Here is a 15,686-nt window from a genome sequence, read left to right as displayed (position 1 = left end):
CGTGGTTGTGCCCAGCGCAGTGCAACCAGAGAGCACTAGGGGGCTAGCACGCCCAGCGCAAGCATGCCCGCGCCCGGCGGGACCCAGCCAGAGAGCCCAAGGCTCACCCGCGCCTGGCGCAATACCCATTGCGCCCAGCGCATGCCAGGCAGAGACTCCATGGAGCCTCACGCGCCCAGCGTGCCCAAACCCGCGCCCAGCGCGGGGAAGGCAGAGACCTCCCTTGGTCTCGCGCCCAGCGCAATTCAAATTGCGCCCAGCTCCCACAAGGCAGAGACTCCCAAGGAGTCTCACGCCCAGCGTGACAAGGGTCACGCTCAGCGCAGAGTCAGGAACCCAAAATCATGCTACAACTGGTATCGCGTCCAGCGCGGTCCAAGTCACGCCCAGTGCGGGCCAGCTAGAGACCCACATTCTCAAGCACGCCCAGCGCACTCATCATTGCGCCCGGCGAGCTTGGTCAAATGGGGTCCCCTGGTGGCCACGCGCCCAGCGCGAAGCTCAACAGCAACCTTACCAAGCTCGAAAATTTGCCCCAAACCTGCAAAAACCCACTTTCCAGCACATGCAATCCAACCAAAGTACCACATTTTCATCCAAGAGTTCAAAAACAACCTCTTTTTACACATGCATCTACAATCAAATAAAAACCAAGAATTTTCTCAAAACCCCAAGGTCCCCAAAAACTCAATGTATCACCCAAACAGCCAAGAATCTGCAATCACAAGCAACCACATGAGTTCTTAGACTCATTTCAGCCAAATCCACAACAAGAAGACTAACTTCCCTTACCTCGGGCAAAGATTCCGAGCTACGGGAAGAGGAAGAAATGGAGAAGAGAAGTGGAAGAATGGGAAGCTCCGCACGGCACGGTTCCGAAAGAAAATCACCTACTCAACACCTTGAAATCAAGCAAAGAGAGTGAATCAGAAATGTGAGAAGAAGGAGTGAATGAGAGAGTTTTGAAAGTGAAAGGGAGTTGAGTGTTCGGGGAAGAAAAGGAAAAGAATAACCGGGGTCTCACATAATATATTATTAATACACTTCTACTATAATTTTAGAGAAATTTTTTAATTTATTGATTCTTTAGTACATGTAAGTGTGTATATAATGTTTAACTTCTATCGTTTTTCCTGTCATTGCATATAGAAAGAGAATGTTAAATTATATTTTTTTTAAAGTAAATAAATAAAAAGATTCATCATAATCTAAAGAGTAGCAATACTTGTTATACATTACACCCAATCGTTTTCTATACACGTGATATGCAATGTTTAAACATTAATTTATTTAATATTTATAACGTAGGAGTTACATAACATCATGCAATTGGAGTGTCCAATTTTGGAAGTGGATGCTCTGGCACTGAATTAATTGGTGGCATATGGGACAAGTTACTTGATCGGAATAAGAGCAATGTTGGCTTCGTAACAGAAGCATTTTTAATAATTAATAATTAATAATACACCATGACAGCTTATCTGCGCCACGTGTAGGTCGGAGGCAGCTGTTATCTATTTATGGTACAATTTTACTTGCAACTTTCTACCAAAAATCATATCCAATTTCACATTGGTCAAATAACATGAACAGATGGAATTTTAAGTTCACTTATATCAATTATTAATCATATTTTACATATTTCAAATTATTAATTATCATTTTATATTATAAATTTGAGTTACGTGATAAGATTTACTGCTATTTATCACTTCATATTTCTAAAATTTATAAATTATTTTGGCTTTTATTTTAAAGACATTTGCATTAATTTTCTCAAGTTAAGGTTATAAATTCTTTTTTTACCATCAAGGTTTTAAATTCTTTAATATTATTAGTAAAATTGATTATCCAATATCATTAAATAATATATCAATTTATCAAATATAAAATTAGTCAAATTATTAAGCATATAAAAAGTATAAAAAAATCTATTAGTACATAGGTTCTATTTTTAAAATTTTAAGTTATGAAGAGTTAATTGAGATGTAATGTAAGCTTAAAAAATTTAAACTATCAACTAATCAAAATTATATTTTAAATTATTTTTAACATAATTATTATAAAAAAAAACTTATTAAATAACAATTTGATAATAATCTAATAGTAATATAAAAAGGTTTTATATTTATTTATTATAATTATATATGTATATTGTTTCACCTTTTTTATGTTGAGTTTTGAACGTTGACAAAGTGCGATAATAACAAATAAGTATACCATCATATCATAATTAAGATTAGCTAAATATTATTTCATCTAACAACTTTTATTGACCAATGTTATTTTATCTAATTAATAAGTTTTTCTTGAATATTCTTGTTACGTGTATTATTACTTATTCTAATACATTTGCAAGCAATGATCTACCATAGGAATTAGAAGACAATCACGATTATCTGATAAGTAGAGATAATTATCAAAAACATGTAAAATAATTAACTCAATTATAGAGAAATTATAAAATTTTAATCATACCGCGTGGATAAACTTGATCAAGTCACAAACCCCAAGCGTGTAGTTCAGCAGTAGGGGTTGATCCACGCTTAAGCAAGGTCAGAGATTCGAACCTTGTCTTGTGTATGTAACCGCGTTAAATCTTGGGGTCAACTATCCTACCCTTTGAGGTGCCTCCAACGTAACGAGAAGATTAGTCGCCGCTATCGACAGTGGATACTCCAAGGACGAACAAAAAAAAAAACTTGATCAAGTCACAATTAGTGATACAATTGTAAATAGTATTGGTAAACATCCGATAACATTTTGTTTAATATTTTCTCACATAATTATTTCGGTGCTTACAAAATATACATTGTACATCACATTTGACATTACATCTGAATCCTTTAAAATAGCCATTTTTATGTTCAACTTGCACAAAATGAAAGTTTATTTTCGATTTGTGTATAATTTAACATAGTTTGGACCATAAACACAAATGGAGCAGGTTTTATTTTATTATTTGTTGTATCTCTTTTCTAAAACTTCACAAATTATCTAACAATTTTTTATAGATTCTAATTTTTGTCGTGGTTTTTTTAGAGAAAATAAACCTTAATTTATAGGCCCAAAAATATGGATTGCATTAATTTGAAATTTTAATAATATTAAAAATATTAAAATTAATGAACCTTTTGAAAATATTAGCTATCCTCTAATATTGGAGGATTTGGAGGGGGAAAGAATGAATTTTAAAACACTTTTAGTCTAATATCCAAAATATCCTTATTTATATTTTAAATTTTAAAATTATAAGAATATAAAAGTAATTTGATTTTTATAATCCCTTGTAAACCAAACAAGAAAAGAATTGTTTTTTCTCCATTTTACCAAACAAAATTTTTAACTTATCCTCTCTCTTTCATCCCCTTCTATTAAAATTCATCATTCTTCACTCTTCTCCTTCCTTCCTATCCCTTTTATTAAAATTTCTCACCTCTTTTATCTTCCATTCCTTCAAACTAAAATGACTTTAAGAGAGATTAATTCAATTTTATCTAGATTGATGATGGTAAGTATTTCTCTTATATGAAAATCAATATAGAGTAAAAATAAAATAAAATTAAGTGTATGATAAAGATTAAGTTTTTTTTTATGGTATAAAGGTGGGGTTTAACGGTAGATAATAGTTTTATCCTCAAATAAATTCCTCTTAAAAAGAATGGAAGAGATTAATCTTTTATAATATAATAAACTAATATTTTAGTCTATCAATTACAAGGTTAAAGATTTATTATAATAAATTATATAAATAAATATTATCTTTTAATATATAAATTATATTTAAATTTTAAATAAATAGATATTTTTAAAAATATAAATTTATTATAGATTTATAATAAATAGTTTATATTATAGTATAAAATTATTAAAATTTAATTTATAAAAATATATGATAAATAAAAATTAAATTAGATAAAAAGTTAAAAGAACTTTAAAAATATTAAAATTTAATTTATAAATAAATATGATAAATTTAAATTTAATTAAGTAAAAAGTTAAAAAAGATTAGAAACGCTTTTGTGAAAGAAAAATCTGTTATCGCACAAGATAGAAAATTTCATATTTAATATATAAGAGTTGATTATAATTTAAATATTTGTTAAATAATAATCTCAAACAAAAATACATTTGAAAATATGTTAAATTATACTATTGATCATTTATCTTATTTTTTTTATATTTATTTTGGTTTTTTATATTTAAAAATATTTATTTTGATATTTTATCTCTTAAATTTGACCAATTTGATCCTTTAAAAGTAATTATTATTTTCAATTTTGAGACATGATTTTATATTTTTTTTTTTACTGATTCAAGATTTGACCTTGTCTTATTAGATTCATTTATATGAAAATTGTTGAATACAACTAAAATTTAAATAAAAAAGTATTACAGGCATGATAAAAGTTATATAAAAATAAGTTCAAAAGGTAATTGAGAATTCAAAATTTCATATTGTTTTTTAGTTTCTTACGAGACATATTTTTTTGCATAATTTTCATTATGTTTATAGCATTTATGGATTCAAATGTCAATTGAATGTCGTAATTTTTATATAGTTGCATTTGATTGTATAAGTTTTTTTTTTGTCTAAAATCAGTTTAAAATTGTGTTACAAAATTAAAAATTAATTATTTTAAAAAGATCAAATTAATCCAAATATAAAAGATAAAAAATTAAAATAAATATTTTAAAATATAAGAAACAAAAATAAATCTAACGAATAAGATTAAAGATAAAAAAAATATAATTTAGCCAAAAAAATTATCAAACTTTTATAGATTCTTTAACCTTCTTAGCCAATTCAAAAAAATTATTTATAATATTTTATTTATGAATTAAAATTTTAATATTTTTAAAATAAATTATTGATAATTAAAAATAATCCTATACTATAATAATATAATTTTTTTTCTTAAATTAAAAAAGAATTTATATGTTTATATATATATATATATATATATACAATTTTTATGTAAAATTTAATTTATTATAAAATTTAGTTATATAATAAATCTTTAGTATTTTTTTTTATAAGCAAAATAAATTAAGGGGAGTATAAGGGGTATCCCAACCCATTACAAAATACAAAGTTACCTAAACAAAAGCTAACGTAGTCCATACAAAAGGTAATCACCAGATTGTAATGTCTACTACCATTACAAAATAAGGACCATAAAATGTCATCTAATAATCAAACAAGTTCAGTAGTCAAAAAACCAGATACAAAACTAACACCATGATGTGTATAGAATCAAAAAGAATCATTATTCTAGAAGTTAAGGCAAACACCAGAGAAAGAAAATCACTCTGAGAATGGGTAAAAAAAAACGACTTATCTTTAGTCTTAATCCAATTTTAACTACGTAGTTTGATTAAAATATTAATTTCTATTAAACTAAAAAAGGAAAAAATTAAAGATAAAATAAATTTCAAAATTTTGAATTTAAATTACACAAAATTTTAATTTTTAAAAGTAAAAAAAATACAAAAATAATCACAATCAACATTAAATCTAAATTTGTATTCGACTTTTTTTTTCTTAACCACCATGTTAATCTCAATGATCACAACTTATACACGTCTAATTTATCCTAAATAGATACTTAACCTTTGGACATTATTTAAATTTTAAACAACATTATCACATCACTAAATTGTGATGAAATCTATCACTAAATTATTTTGTTATTGTGATAATTAGTTAATAGATGATAGGATAAAATCTAAATAAACACTATCCATCTAAATATACATATAAAAAAATGGAAATTAAAGAATAAAAAGAAAGGAAACTTCGATCACATGGTACAACACTAATCATATGGCGTACTAGAGAGCATAGAAGTGAAGAAGAAGGCGCAAATTTTGGTTGCTTGTGCTGTACAAACATAATGATAAGCAAGTAAAGTAAAACTAAAAGGTTACAATTACGAAAATAACGTAAAACTAGAAGAAGATTGAAAATAACACAAAAAGAACAAGTGGCCAAGATCCGAAACAACCGAGGAAGCCACCGACACCAAAAAAATAAAAAAAGGGAAACTCCACCAACGCCCATAGGATTAATTAAAGTCTAAAATAATAACAAGTAAATAGTGATTTTGGTCATCGTTTATTAATATTTAGAATATCAAATATCAAATAAATACTTAGACTATTAAACAAGTATCTAAACTTAATTATTTACTATTACTTAAATCTTTAAATATATATAGATATTATCATTTTAATTATGCATTTAATTTTTTTTTGAACGAATGTAATTATAATTTGTTTTTAAAATTTTATTTTAATTTTTTAATTTGGTAAACTAATATAACAAATGATCTTTATTCAATAAAAAGTGATTAAATTGAGAGAAATAATGCATGCATTGACATATCATCTACCAATCATATATTGAAACGTAAGATAAGTTTGTCATTTTAGCATAGAAAATAGTTAAACTTTAAAATAAATGATAGATGAGAGAGTAATTTTATTGTTGGCGTGCGTGTTATATAAAGAGGAAGATCGAGGAGACGCAATCGGGGGTTGTTCTTCTATTCTAGCTGTGGATTCCGACTCGCCGCGTTGACTCGGTCCGGGTTGGGGTCGACTCAGTTCGTTTTTTATCATCGCGGATCCAAAGGTAATTCAGATTCCAACAATGCCATTGCCGTTTCGCTTTGTTCTGTTTTAATAATAAATCAATGCATGTTGTTTTCGAATTCCGATTATTTAGTCGCAATGTTCGTGCTCGTGAGTTTTTTTTTTTTTCGTTGTTGAATTTGCTCTGATTTTGATTTCTGTTAGATATTTCAGTGTGCTACTCAGATCTGTTGTTGCGTGTTGCCGAAGTCCTTTGCTCTGTCTCTCTCTTTTGTTTTTTCTTTTTCTGTCTTTAGCTTTGTGTTTAATTGATTTCTCTATTCTGTAATTTTACTTGAGTTTTCATGGATTTGTGAAATTTCTGACTCAAGCTGAAACAGAGGAATTAAATGATATGTAATAAAGAATTAGAGTAATGTGGAGTGGAGGAGCAAGAGGTTTTAATTTGCAAAGAAGTTGGATAAAATAAACTATTCAGTAGCACAATATATGTCGTGCAATACTACTTGTTGTTCTGTCCAATTTATGTGATCTCATTGCATCCTTTGTTTCATTTATATTACGAATTTTAACTTTGAAGTTTTGTTTCATTTGCATTTGGTTTCAAATGTTGTTGATAGAGTTGCCAACAAACCACTAGGATCGGCTTAGTGGTGAGGGGTACTATGTATGAGATCATAGATTCTAACCTAATATCGTTAGCTGAAGTGTATTTGATTGAATTAAAGCAATGTTTTCACTTCAAGGATTCTAAAGTGGATTTTCTTTCTTAATAAAATCTCTATATGAAAAATTGTCCCATTATTAAAATCTCTACATGAATACTTTAGCTGCTTACTGAATACCAAATAATTTTTGCACAAACCATGATTTGAGTATATATTTGATGCCATCTATGGAGCAGCTTGCATTGAAACCATTTTGTCACTCTCATTAGAAACTTGAGTTGAATATAGCGCTTGATTTGTCGTTGTTTTTTCATATATGGTTAAAACATTCGTGTGCTTTTACTTTCAAGTTCTAGCTTATGGTTAGCGTAGTGACACGTAAATAGTTTGTGTCACACTCAACTCCATAGTTCGAGCAACCTGCATTATACCTCAACTACTTGCAATTCTCATTAAAAACATGAGCCATATATAGCTGGATTTTGCCTTTGTTTTTCATATATGGCTTAAAAATTTCTGTGTGTTTTAACTTTCAAGTTCTAGCTTATGGTTTGCATTGTGACACGCAAATGAATCTGTGTCACACTCAATAGATTACATGTCAGCTCAGGTTCAACTCATTTGCCAGTTGTTCATTTAGGTGTTCTGTGCTAGTTCTTTCTTTCTTTCCTGGCACTGATATTTATAGGACACAGTGGATTCTATCTGCTCATATTTCAGACCGTATTCTCTGTTTGCTTATCTTGATCTGCTTCTAATTTATAAATTTACAGGAAAAGTGAAGGTTTTATCACAATGAAGGCACTGATTCTGGTTGGGGGCTTTGGAACAAGGTTGAGGCCACTGACACTCAGTTTCCCTAAGCCTCTTGTTGATTTTGCTAACAAGCCCATGATTCTGCATCAGGTAAAGCTATTTAAGCCCTTTTCTTCTCTTTTTTTGTAGAAGGTTTACATCCATTATTTATAGAAAGGAATTAGGGGTTTGCTTTCTTTTTGAGTCCCATTTCCATGCAACATTTGATGCCCTCCTTTCTATATAACATAGATCTATAAAAAATTTATTAGAATAGAAAACTCTGATTTATTTATTCTAGATATATTGTGATAAAAAGAAACTACTTTATGTGTGTTCATACTGTATGAGTATGTATTTAAATTGTATCCTTTGTGTCTATTTCCTTAAATATGACATAATTGACTATCCTACTGATTTACCTTTTGATTTGGCTTGTTTTTCAGATAGAGGCCCTTAAGGCCATTGGAGTTACTGAGGTGGTGCTAGCCATCAACTACCAACCAGAGGTAAAGATGTCTCTCCTTATGACATTGTTCTAGTCAATGCTTAAATAGATTTATGTGGCTGATGTTTCTCCATTTGTACTTTGGCTAATGCTCCTGCAGGTTATGTTGAATTTCTTGAAGGATTTTGAAACAAAGCTTGGCATCAAGATCACATGTTCTCAAGAAACTGAACCACTCGGAACAGCAGGTCCCCTGGCACTTGCCAGAGATAAGCTGATTGATAAATCTGGAGAGCCCTTTTTTGTTCTCAACAGTGATGTTATCAGTGAATACCCACTTAAAGAAATGATTGAATTCCATAAAGGCCATGGAGGAGAGGCTTCCATAATGGTGACAAAGGTAACCGATTTGACAAAAAAATAAAATCCCGTTGTTGACATGTGAGACTATACATACAAGTTGGAGAATCTAATATCATTTTTCATCTACTTTTGTAGGTTGACGAGCCATCAAAATACGGTGTGGTTGTGATGGAAGAGACCACAGGGCAGGTTGATAAATTTGTTGAAAAACCCAAATTGTTTGTTGGTAACAAAATCAATGCTGGAATTTACCTGTTAAACCCATCTGTTTTGGATCGAATTGAACTAAGGCCCACTTCTATTGAGAAAGAGGTGTTTCCAAAGATTGCTGCAGAGAAAAAGCTATTTGCAATGGTCCTGCCAGGATTCTGGATGGACATTGGACAGCCGAGGGATTATATTAGTGGCCTGAGGCTTTACCTGGACTCATTGAGGAAAAAGTCATCTTCTAAGTTGGCCAGTGGTACTCACATTGTAGGGAATGTCATTGTGGATGAGACAGCCAATATTGGTGAGGGATGTCTCATTGGACCTGATGTTGCTATTGGTCCTGGCTGCATTATTGAGCCAGGTGTTAGACTCTCACGCTGCACAGTAATGCGAGGAGTCCGGATTAAGAAGCATGCTTGCATATCCAGCAGTATTATTGGATGGCATTCCACTGTTGGGCAATGGGCTCGAGTGGAGAATATGACCATCCTTGGAGAAGATGTCCATGTGTGTGATGAAATTTACAGCAATGGTGGTGTGGTTTTGCCCCACAAGGAGATCAAGTCAAATATTCTGAAACCAGAGATTGTCATGTGAGTTCAATGGTGTTCAATTTGGTATCATTTGGTGAGGAGGTAGCAAATTATTGTGTCTGAAATATGTTTGTCCGTTTCTTGTTTTTCTTTTTACTTCATCCCATTTCTTTTCTTTGCAAGTAAGTTCATTAGAATGAGTGACGCCATTTCATTGTTGAAAGGGTCAGAATCTTTGTAAAGGGCGCAAGTCTGGTCTGTGAAGTTGTGTATTTTCAGTATGTATAGAAATAAATTATTGGTTAGTTGTTTTTCTCCAGCCATTGCAATCACTAACAAGAAACCATTGACGTATTTTATTTTTTTTGGTGTACAACCATTGACGTATTTTAATCTATATCTTATTTGGGCAAATCTAATATTGCTACAAATATGACAATTAGGTTAGTTGGTAAGCCATTGTCATAAACAGGTATATTCCCATATAGTGGGATCGAACGAGTGTGGATGTTGATCTGTTATATTATTCCTTTTTCTCCTGGCAGCAGGACCATGTGACAGAAGGGTCAACACAAATTTTTTTTTTTGGATATTTTCCTATCAATAGGAAGATGTCGTTGGAAATAATTGTATGCATGGTGTATTAATAAAGTAATGATTTTTCCCCGTAATTTCTCAGAAAGTTAAGATAGATTCGTCTTAACCAATGAAAAGAAATTATTGAAAGCTTCAATTTGATGCATTAGCTTGATTGAGGTTGTTAGAGGGTTTTGTGATAGAATAATAAATTCCAAATTCTCAATACTATTACCTATTGATTTTATTATAATATATTCTTAGATCTTTAGATTACTTCTTGTTTTCGACAATTCAACAAGTGTAATATATACAATACATTCTGTTTCTATCCAAGGGGGTAAAATGTATTACATTTCATAAAAATAAAATAAAAAATGTATTACATAAACAAGGGAAACCTGTGGTTCAGCGGACTTTGGCCAATTTATTCAACAAATTACAATCAAAATGTTATTTCTAGTTTAATATATTTTTTTGTGTAAAATACGCTATAAAAAAGATATTCCTTAATCAAAGCCTTTTTTTTAAAAAAAAAATCTATAAATTATCAAATTCAAACATGTGTTCGGTTAAGCCTTACACATTTATTAAAAAACAAAACTTAAAAAATTAAAACTTTTTTTTATATAAAAAGGGGAAAGAAATAACTTTATTTTCTTAAAACTACAATAATACGGTAAAATAACTTTCAAAAATAAACTACAGACCTTCACATCTCCCTACCTCTTGTCCCTTTGATTTTAAAAAGTTGAGACAAACATACTAGAATGATATTGAAGCTAAATGAATTCATATGAATTTTCCAGTTTGGGTTGTACCAGGTCAAACCTACCGACATGGTCAACTAAGAATTAAACTCGAGCAAGAACTGAAACTATAAACCACATCTTTTGGATATAATAGTGCACGTCAAAAACAGTACGAGCAGGACGTATTAGAAGTAGACAATACCCACTGAATATCATTCAATCAACTTTGCTGTGTGGTTTAGTTTCAGTAATTACAGCTTAATTGATCACTGATTCCTTCAGATCACGATAAGAAAATCTAAAAAACCAGCTTAGAGGAAAGAACCCAAATACATTACTGGGTGATTGTCCAGAAATACGAACTCCTATTGGTCCACAGGAAAACAATCACAATATCATAGATGCACGGCCTTGTCATCCCATGCCATCTCGAGGACAAATTTAATTAACAGCCACGCCTGAGCTCCCAAGATGCATGGTTACCTTTTCCGCAATCAGCTGTATTTCTTTCACCTTTTCCTGAACTAATTTCTGGAGTTGCTCTTCTTGATTAGCTTGATTGTCATCCATATGCACAGCACTAGTGTCGTTGGCCTCTGATTTGAACATGACAAATGACAACTCCTGATCAACATCACTTGGTACTTCAATAAGTTGTTTCCCAGATGTCCCAGAATCTTTCCCTAAGATATCATACTTCACACGGTTGGAAATAATACTAACAAAGTTCTCCATGTTCTTGTCAACAGGATTAAAACCAATGTAGATCAAAACCTCCCAACACTGGAGAAATTGCTGTTTGTTAATTTTCAGACTTTTCCTTACATCCTCAATAGCACTGGGAGGTGGCAGGAGTCGAGGACAATGTGTTTTCTTTGATAACTTTCCTTGCTTTAGAAGTGAAACAGCTTTAGTAACTATATTCTGAATTGGATCAAAACGAAGCAGGCGAAGTGTGTCTACACAAGTGCGGACATGTTGGAAGTGATCTAATGGCTCTTCTACTGTGAAGTCAAAAACATTTTCAGATATAGCAACATCATATAGGACCTCTAGAAGGAATCGACCATAGCCCTTGTGCTGGTAAGGAGGCAATACCAGTATCTGCCATCAACAGAAGTTCCCATCAAAAGGTGGCAAAAAGAAGCACTCGAGTATTTAAAAAGGCATGTTAAAACTGATCAAGAGTATATCAGCATTTACTAAATGTTCAGTATAATAACAAACCTGGCTTAGTCGCAGTCGGGAATCATCGGGATAGTGGAAAAATCGATAAACAGCAGTAAAACCAATCAACCTAAATTGGATCTCCCCTTGCTGATCAGTTTTCTTCTGAATCACAAGATACAACTCCCAATGCGGATCAGTAACATCAATAGGACTGCTACCTACATGGAAAACATAATCGATTAAAACAAAACAATACAACAGCATGCAATCTAAACATCGCATATATTAAGGGTACACCAAGTAGCAAAACAAGTGAGAATTACCATCAACAAGAAGAAGTGTAAGGGGTATTAGATGACTGTAAAGTTGTCCAGTAGCCATTTTTCCTGCCAACAACCGAACAACCTGTTCCATATACATAAAAATGGTATTCAATTTCAGAATATATCCCTAAAATATGCATATGCAAAAAATAAAAAATAAATTAAAGGGAGACACCTGTGCAAAAAAAACAAAAAAGGAAAATAAAGACAAAATACAAACTTGTTGCAGTAACATTTTTTAACAAAAAGGAAAAAGGGAAAAAATCCCTTGGCTGATTTTTCATGTAAACGAAGGTTGTTAAAATAAGTATCAGATTTCCACACTGCATTTCGTCATTGGTTGACCAGAACATGCTACACCATTTGCAAGTCTCACATACATACATGATTTCTTGGATAAATTTTTGGAAAAGAAGTATCTAAATTTAACAATAAAATGAGGGTGATAAACCCCATAAAAGTGGGTATCAACCTACTTGTGTTTCCAAAATTCATTTAACCAAAATCATTCTAGCCTAATCTAACAGTGAGTAAACCATAAACTCCTCTCCTCCAATGCATAGGGAAACAGAATTTACTGGAAACACACGACTGCACTAGAAATTTGGAAAAAGGCAATTAATAATAATATGCCTTTTTTCAGATAATCAAGGTAAATGCATCCAACTAGCACAGTGGACATCTGAACATTGGCATAGAAATGCTAAAAAGAAAAGTATAGTGCATAACAGAGCTCTCACAGTTACAATCTTTCCATGTATCAAAACAGTAATTTAGTTAGATAATTATACAAAACAAAGAGAAGTTGGAGATGCAACATTTATGATAGTATGTATTTTTTGTAAATAAAAAAGCCGGGCATTCACACTCAAGTAGCCTAACTTTTACATAGACTGCAATACATTAAGCCTAAATGTATATTACAACCTCAACATGAGTAGATGAATCCATATTCTGATTAGAATCACAGATGTTCCCCTTAAAAGCTTTGTGCTTCAGAGCTTCTCCATTTGATATGGTTGTCCTGCAAATCAATTAAGATTGGCAATTTGGTATCCACAGCCCTTACAACTTTATAAATCAAATTTCAAGTAGTATATTAAAATGGAAAGGAACTATGCATGGCACATGGTTTTTGTTTCTAATGAATAGAATAGTAAAGACTCAATACCTAACAAAATCATTATCCATCAAAAACTTTTGAAGGAATTCATCCTTGCTATCAACAAGAGTTTCAGCAAAAATTGTCTGCACAAAATAAACCAAGTTGCAATGTCACGAGTACAAAAGTGCTAACATAATGGTCATCCAGTAGATATTGATGCGTACCTGTAGAGCAGATTTTAGATCTGTGATTCCTTTGCCCCTCTTAAACAATTGAACAAAAAATTCAAAAAAAAAAGTGTCAAAATCATAATGCTTGAAGCATAACAAAAGACAATTCTGAACTAACCAATAAGCTAAAAGAATAACATGCATGTTATTTTTCCCATTAGTCTAAAGTCTAAATGAATTCAGAACTTACATCAGCTGAACTCTGGAATGTAATATCAGCGTATGCATAAAAAGATATGCTGCTAACCCGGATGGTAATCTGCAAAAGAAATGCAAAACAAGCTGAAAAAGAAGACATCGCACGCCATAAAACATTCAAATACAGTTATTTCTAATAAAATAAATGTCCAGTTGTTAAAATGAATCCCACCTTCAAACCCTCATAGCCATAAATTTTTCCATCGTCATCAAAAAAGCTATTCAAATCCACAGGATGAATGACAAAACTCTCTGGAGCATCGAATTCCTCCTTGCTTGAAACTGTACAATAATGGCAGACATCTAAATATCAAAGCAAGCAACACAATTGCCAAATCACAGCATATTGACAATATATTCAAATAAACACCCAAGAAAATTAGGTCGTAGTAAAAACCACTTAAACAAACTTGACCAGAAACTGGTTAACAAGATCATGTCCTTAGTAAAATAAGGACTCGGGGAAATCTTATTGCCTGAAAACAAGTCAGCACACAATAGCTACAGCCAGGAAATCTTGCTCACTGACACAATCCAATCTACACTATACATAAAAAAAGTGCCTACAGAACCCAATAAATCAAATAATTTCTACCTGCACATGACAGGCACAAGTACGAAATAAGCTTTTCAAATACATAAATTATAAACAAAACATCCAATTTTAAGCAAAGCACGCATTACCATAATCATTATTACTTACAAATCCTGTGGCTCATATTAAAAAAAATCTTCTCTAACAATTACATTATAAACAAAAATTCAATTTGAAGCTAAACATGCATTTCCATTATCAATATCACTGTTATTTACAAATCCTATGGCTTTGATTACAAGAATAAATTAAAATACTGTTATCTAACAATTAACATCGTTCTGGTTACCTCTAATGCCTACAAAACCTCTCTCATCTCATAAGCCTCAGATAAGGAGGTCAAAACGAAAAGTATTAGAATGTACAGCTTGTAAGGAGAAGGCTTCCCTCCTCACTTATATACTCTATCTTGGTTTTATATGAGGCATTTGGATTTTTCCGAATTAAAAAAAAAAAAAAAAGACATAATCAAGTCATTATCATAATAACGAGGTCAGCGACCCAATTTCAGAGGAACCACCTTCCCCCATCCCATCATAATCCAGTTACACTGCAACCCTCCAAATCAAGAATTATAGAGCAGCATGGCAGAATTGTCGCATATTGTAAACATACCTAGATAGATTGTGATGCAGTCTTTGGCTTCAACTCCAACATCTACAAAAACGCGACCAAAATATTCATATATACGTCGAAGCACCATCATGAATTGAAGAAATGAACACAAAATAAATGAAACTCACCTACGCCTGAGAAGCCGACACGGCGTCGTTTCTTTACTTCGTTGTCGACATCGGAACTGGACCGCTGCTTCTGCCCCATTCGCTCTTGCTTTTCCTCTCAGCTCAAATCAGTCTCAGTGGCAGTTAGGGTTTATAGAGCGGGAAATCAAATTACGAGAACAATCGAGGGCTTTTAAATAGGGAAAATTCCCGGTACCCTTATTGGGCCGAACGATTAACGGTGGGCCCAAATTGATACCTGGGCCATAACATTTGTTAAATATGTAAAGTTTGATTTGAAAAAAATCTCCGCATCATAAAACCCTTAACTGCATGCATGCATGCTTGAAAATGAAAATCAAGACAACTAGGATGGTAGTAATAGTAAAACAGAAGTTGTT

At 31.9% G+C, this 15,686-nt stretch overlaps 2 protein-coding genes across 2 annotated transcripts; one reads left to right on the top strand and one right to left on the bottom strand.

The window, feature by feature from the left end:
• Positions 1-6,478: 6,478 nt before the first annotated feature.
• On the top strand, positions 6,479-9,933 carry LOC109793605 (mannose-1-phosphate guanylyltransferase 1). The gene is made up of 5 exons (XM_020353077.3): positions 6,479-6,637; positions 8,039-8,171; positions 8,507-8,569; positions 8,669-8,908; positions 9,007-9,933. Exons 2-5 carry the CDS (start codon positions 8,061-8,063, stop codon positions 9,676-9,678), a joined length of 1,086 nt encoding a protein of 361 aa, XP_020208666.1. The 5' UTR covers positions 6,479-6,637; positions 8,039-8,060; the 3' UTR covers positions 9,679-9,933.
• Positions 9,934-11,125: 1,192 nt separating this feature from the next.
• Positions 11,126-15,466, bottom strand: HAG2 (histone acetyltransferase of the GNAT family 2). Its single transcript, XM_020382989.3, has 10 exons — positions 15,307-15,466; positions 15,179-15,220; positions 14,141-14,250; positions 13,961-14,029; positions 13,765-13,803; positions 13,607-13,683; positions 13,363-13,459; positions 12,436-12,517; positions 12,170-12,330; positions 11,126-12,046 (listed from the first exon to the last, which is right to left on the bottom strand). Exons 1-10 carry the CDS (start codon positions 15,383-15,385, stop codon positions 11,384-11,386), a joined length of 1,419 nt encoding a protein of 472 aa, XP_020238578.1. The 5' UTR covers positions 15,386-15,466; the 3' UTR covers positions 11,126-11,383.
• Between the last annotated feature and the right edge of the window lie 220 nt (positions 15,467-15,686).

This window comes from Cajanus cajan, chromosome 9 (genome assembly GCF_000230855.2).
Source record: "Cajanus cajan strain Asha chromosome 9, NIPB_CcT2T_4, whole genome shotgun sequence".
Taxonomy (NCBI): Eukaryota; Viridiplantae; Streptophyta; class Magnoliopsida; order Fabales; family Fabaceae; genus Cajanus; species Cajanus cajan.
This window is presented reverse-complemented; position numbering and strand designations above follow the sequence as displayed.

Bases quoted from the DNA above. Each gene is read 5' to 3' on its own strand.
- LOC109793605 (XM_020353077.3), top strand. From the start codon at position 8,061: ATGAAGGCACTGATTCTGGTTGGGGGCTTTGGAACAAGGTTGAGGCCA. The intron at 8,172-8,506 runs GTAAAGCTATTT...CTTGTTTTTCAG, and splicing joins AGCCCATGATTCTGCATCAG to ATAGAGGCCCTTAAGGCCAT. The intron at 8,570-8,668 runs GTAAAGATGTCT...ATGCTCCTGCAG, and splicing joins CCATCAACTACCAACCAGAG to GTTATGTTGAATTTCTTGAA.
- HAG2 (XM_020382989.3), bottom strand. From the start codon at position 15,385: ATGGGGCAGAAGCAGCGGTCCAGTTCCGATGTCGACAACGAAGTAAAG. The intron at 13,804-13,960 runs GTAAGTTCTGAA...CAATTGTTTAAG, and splicing joins CATTCCAGAGTTCAGCTGAT to AGGGGCAAAGGAATCACAGA. The intron at 12,331-12,435 runs GTAATTCTCACT...TTTTCCATGTAG, and splicing joins TACACTTCTTCTTGTTGATG to GTAGCAGTCCTATTGATGTT.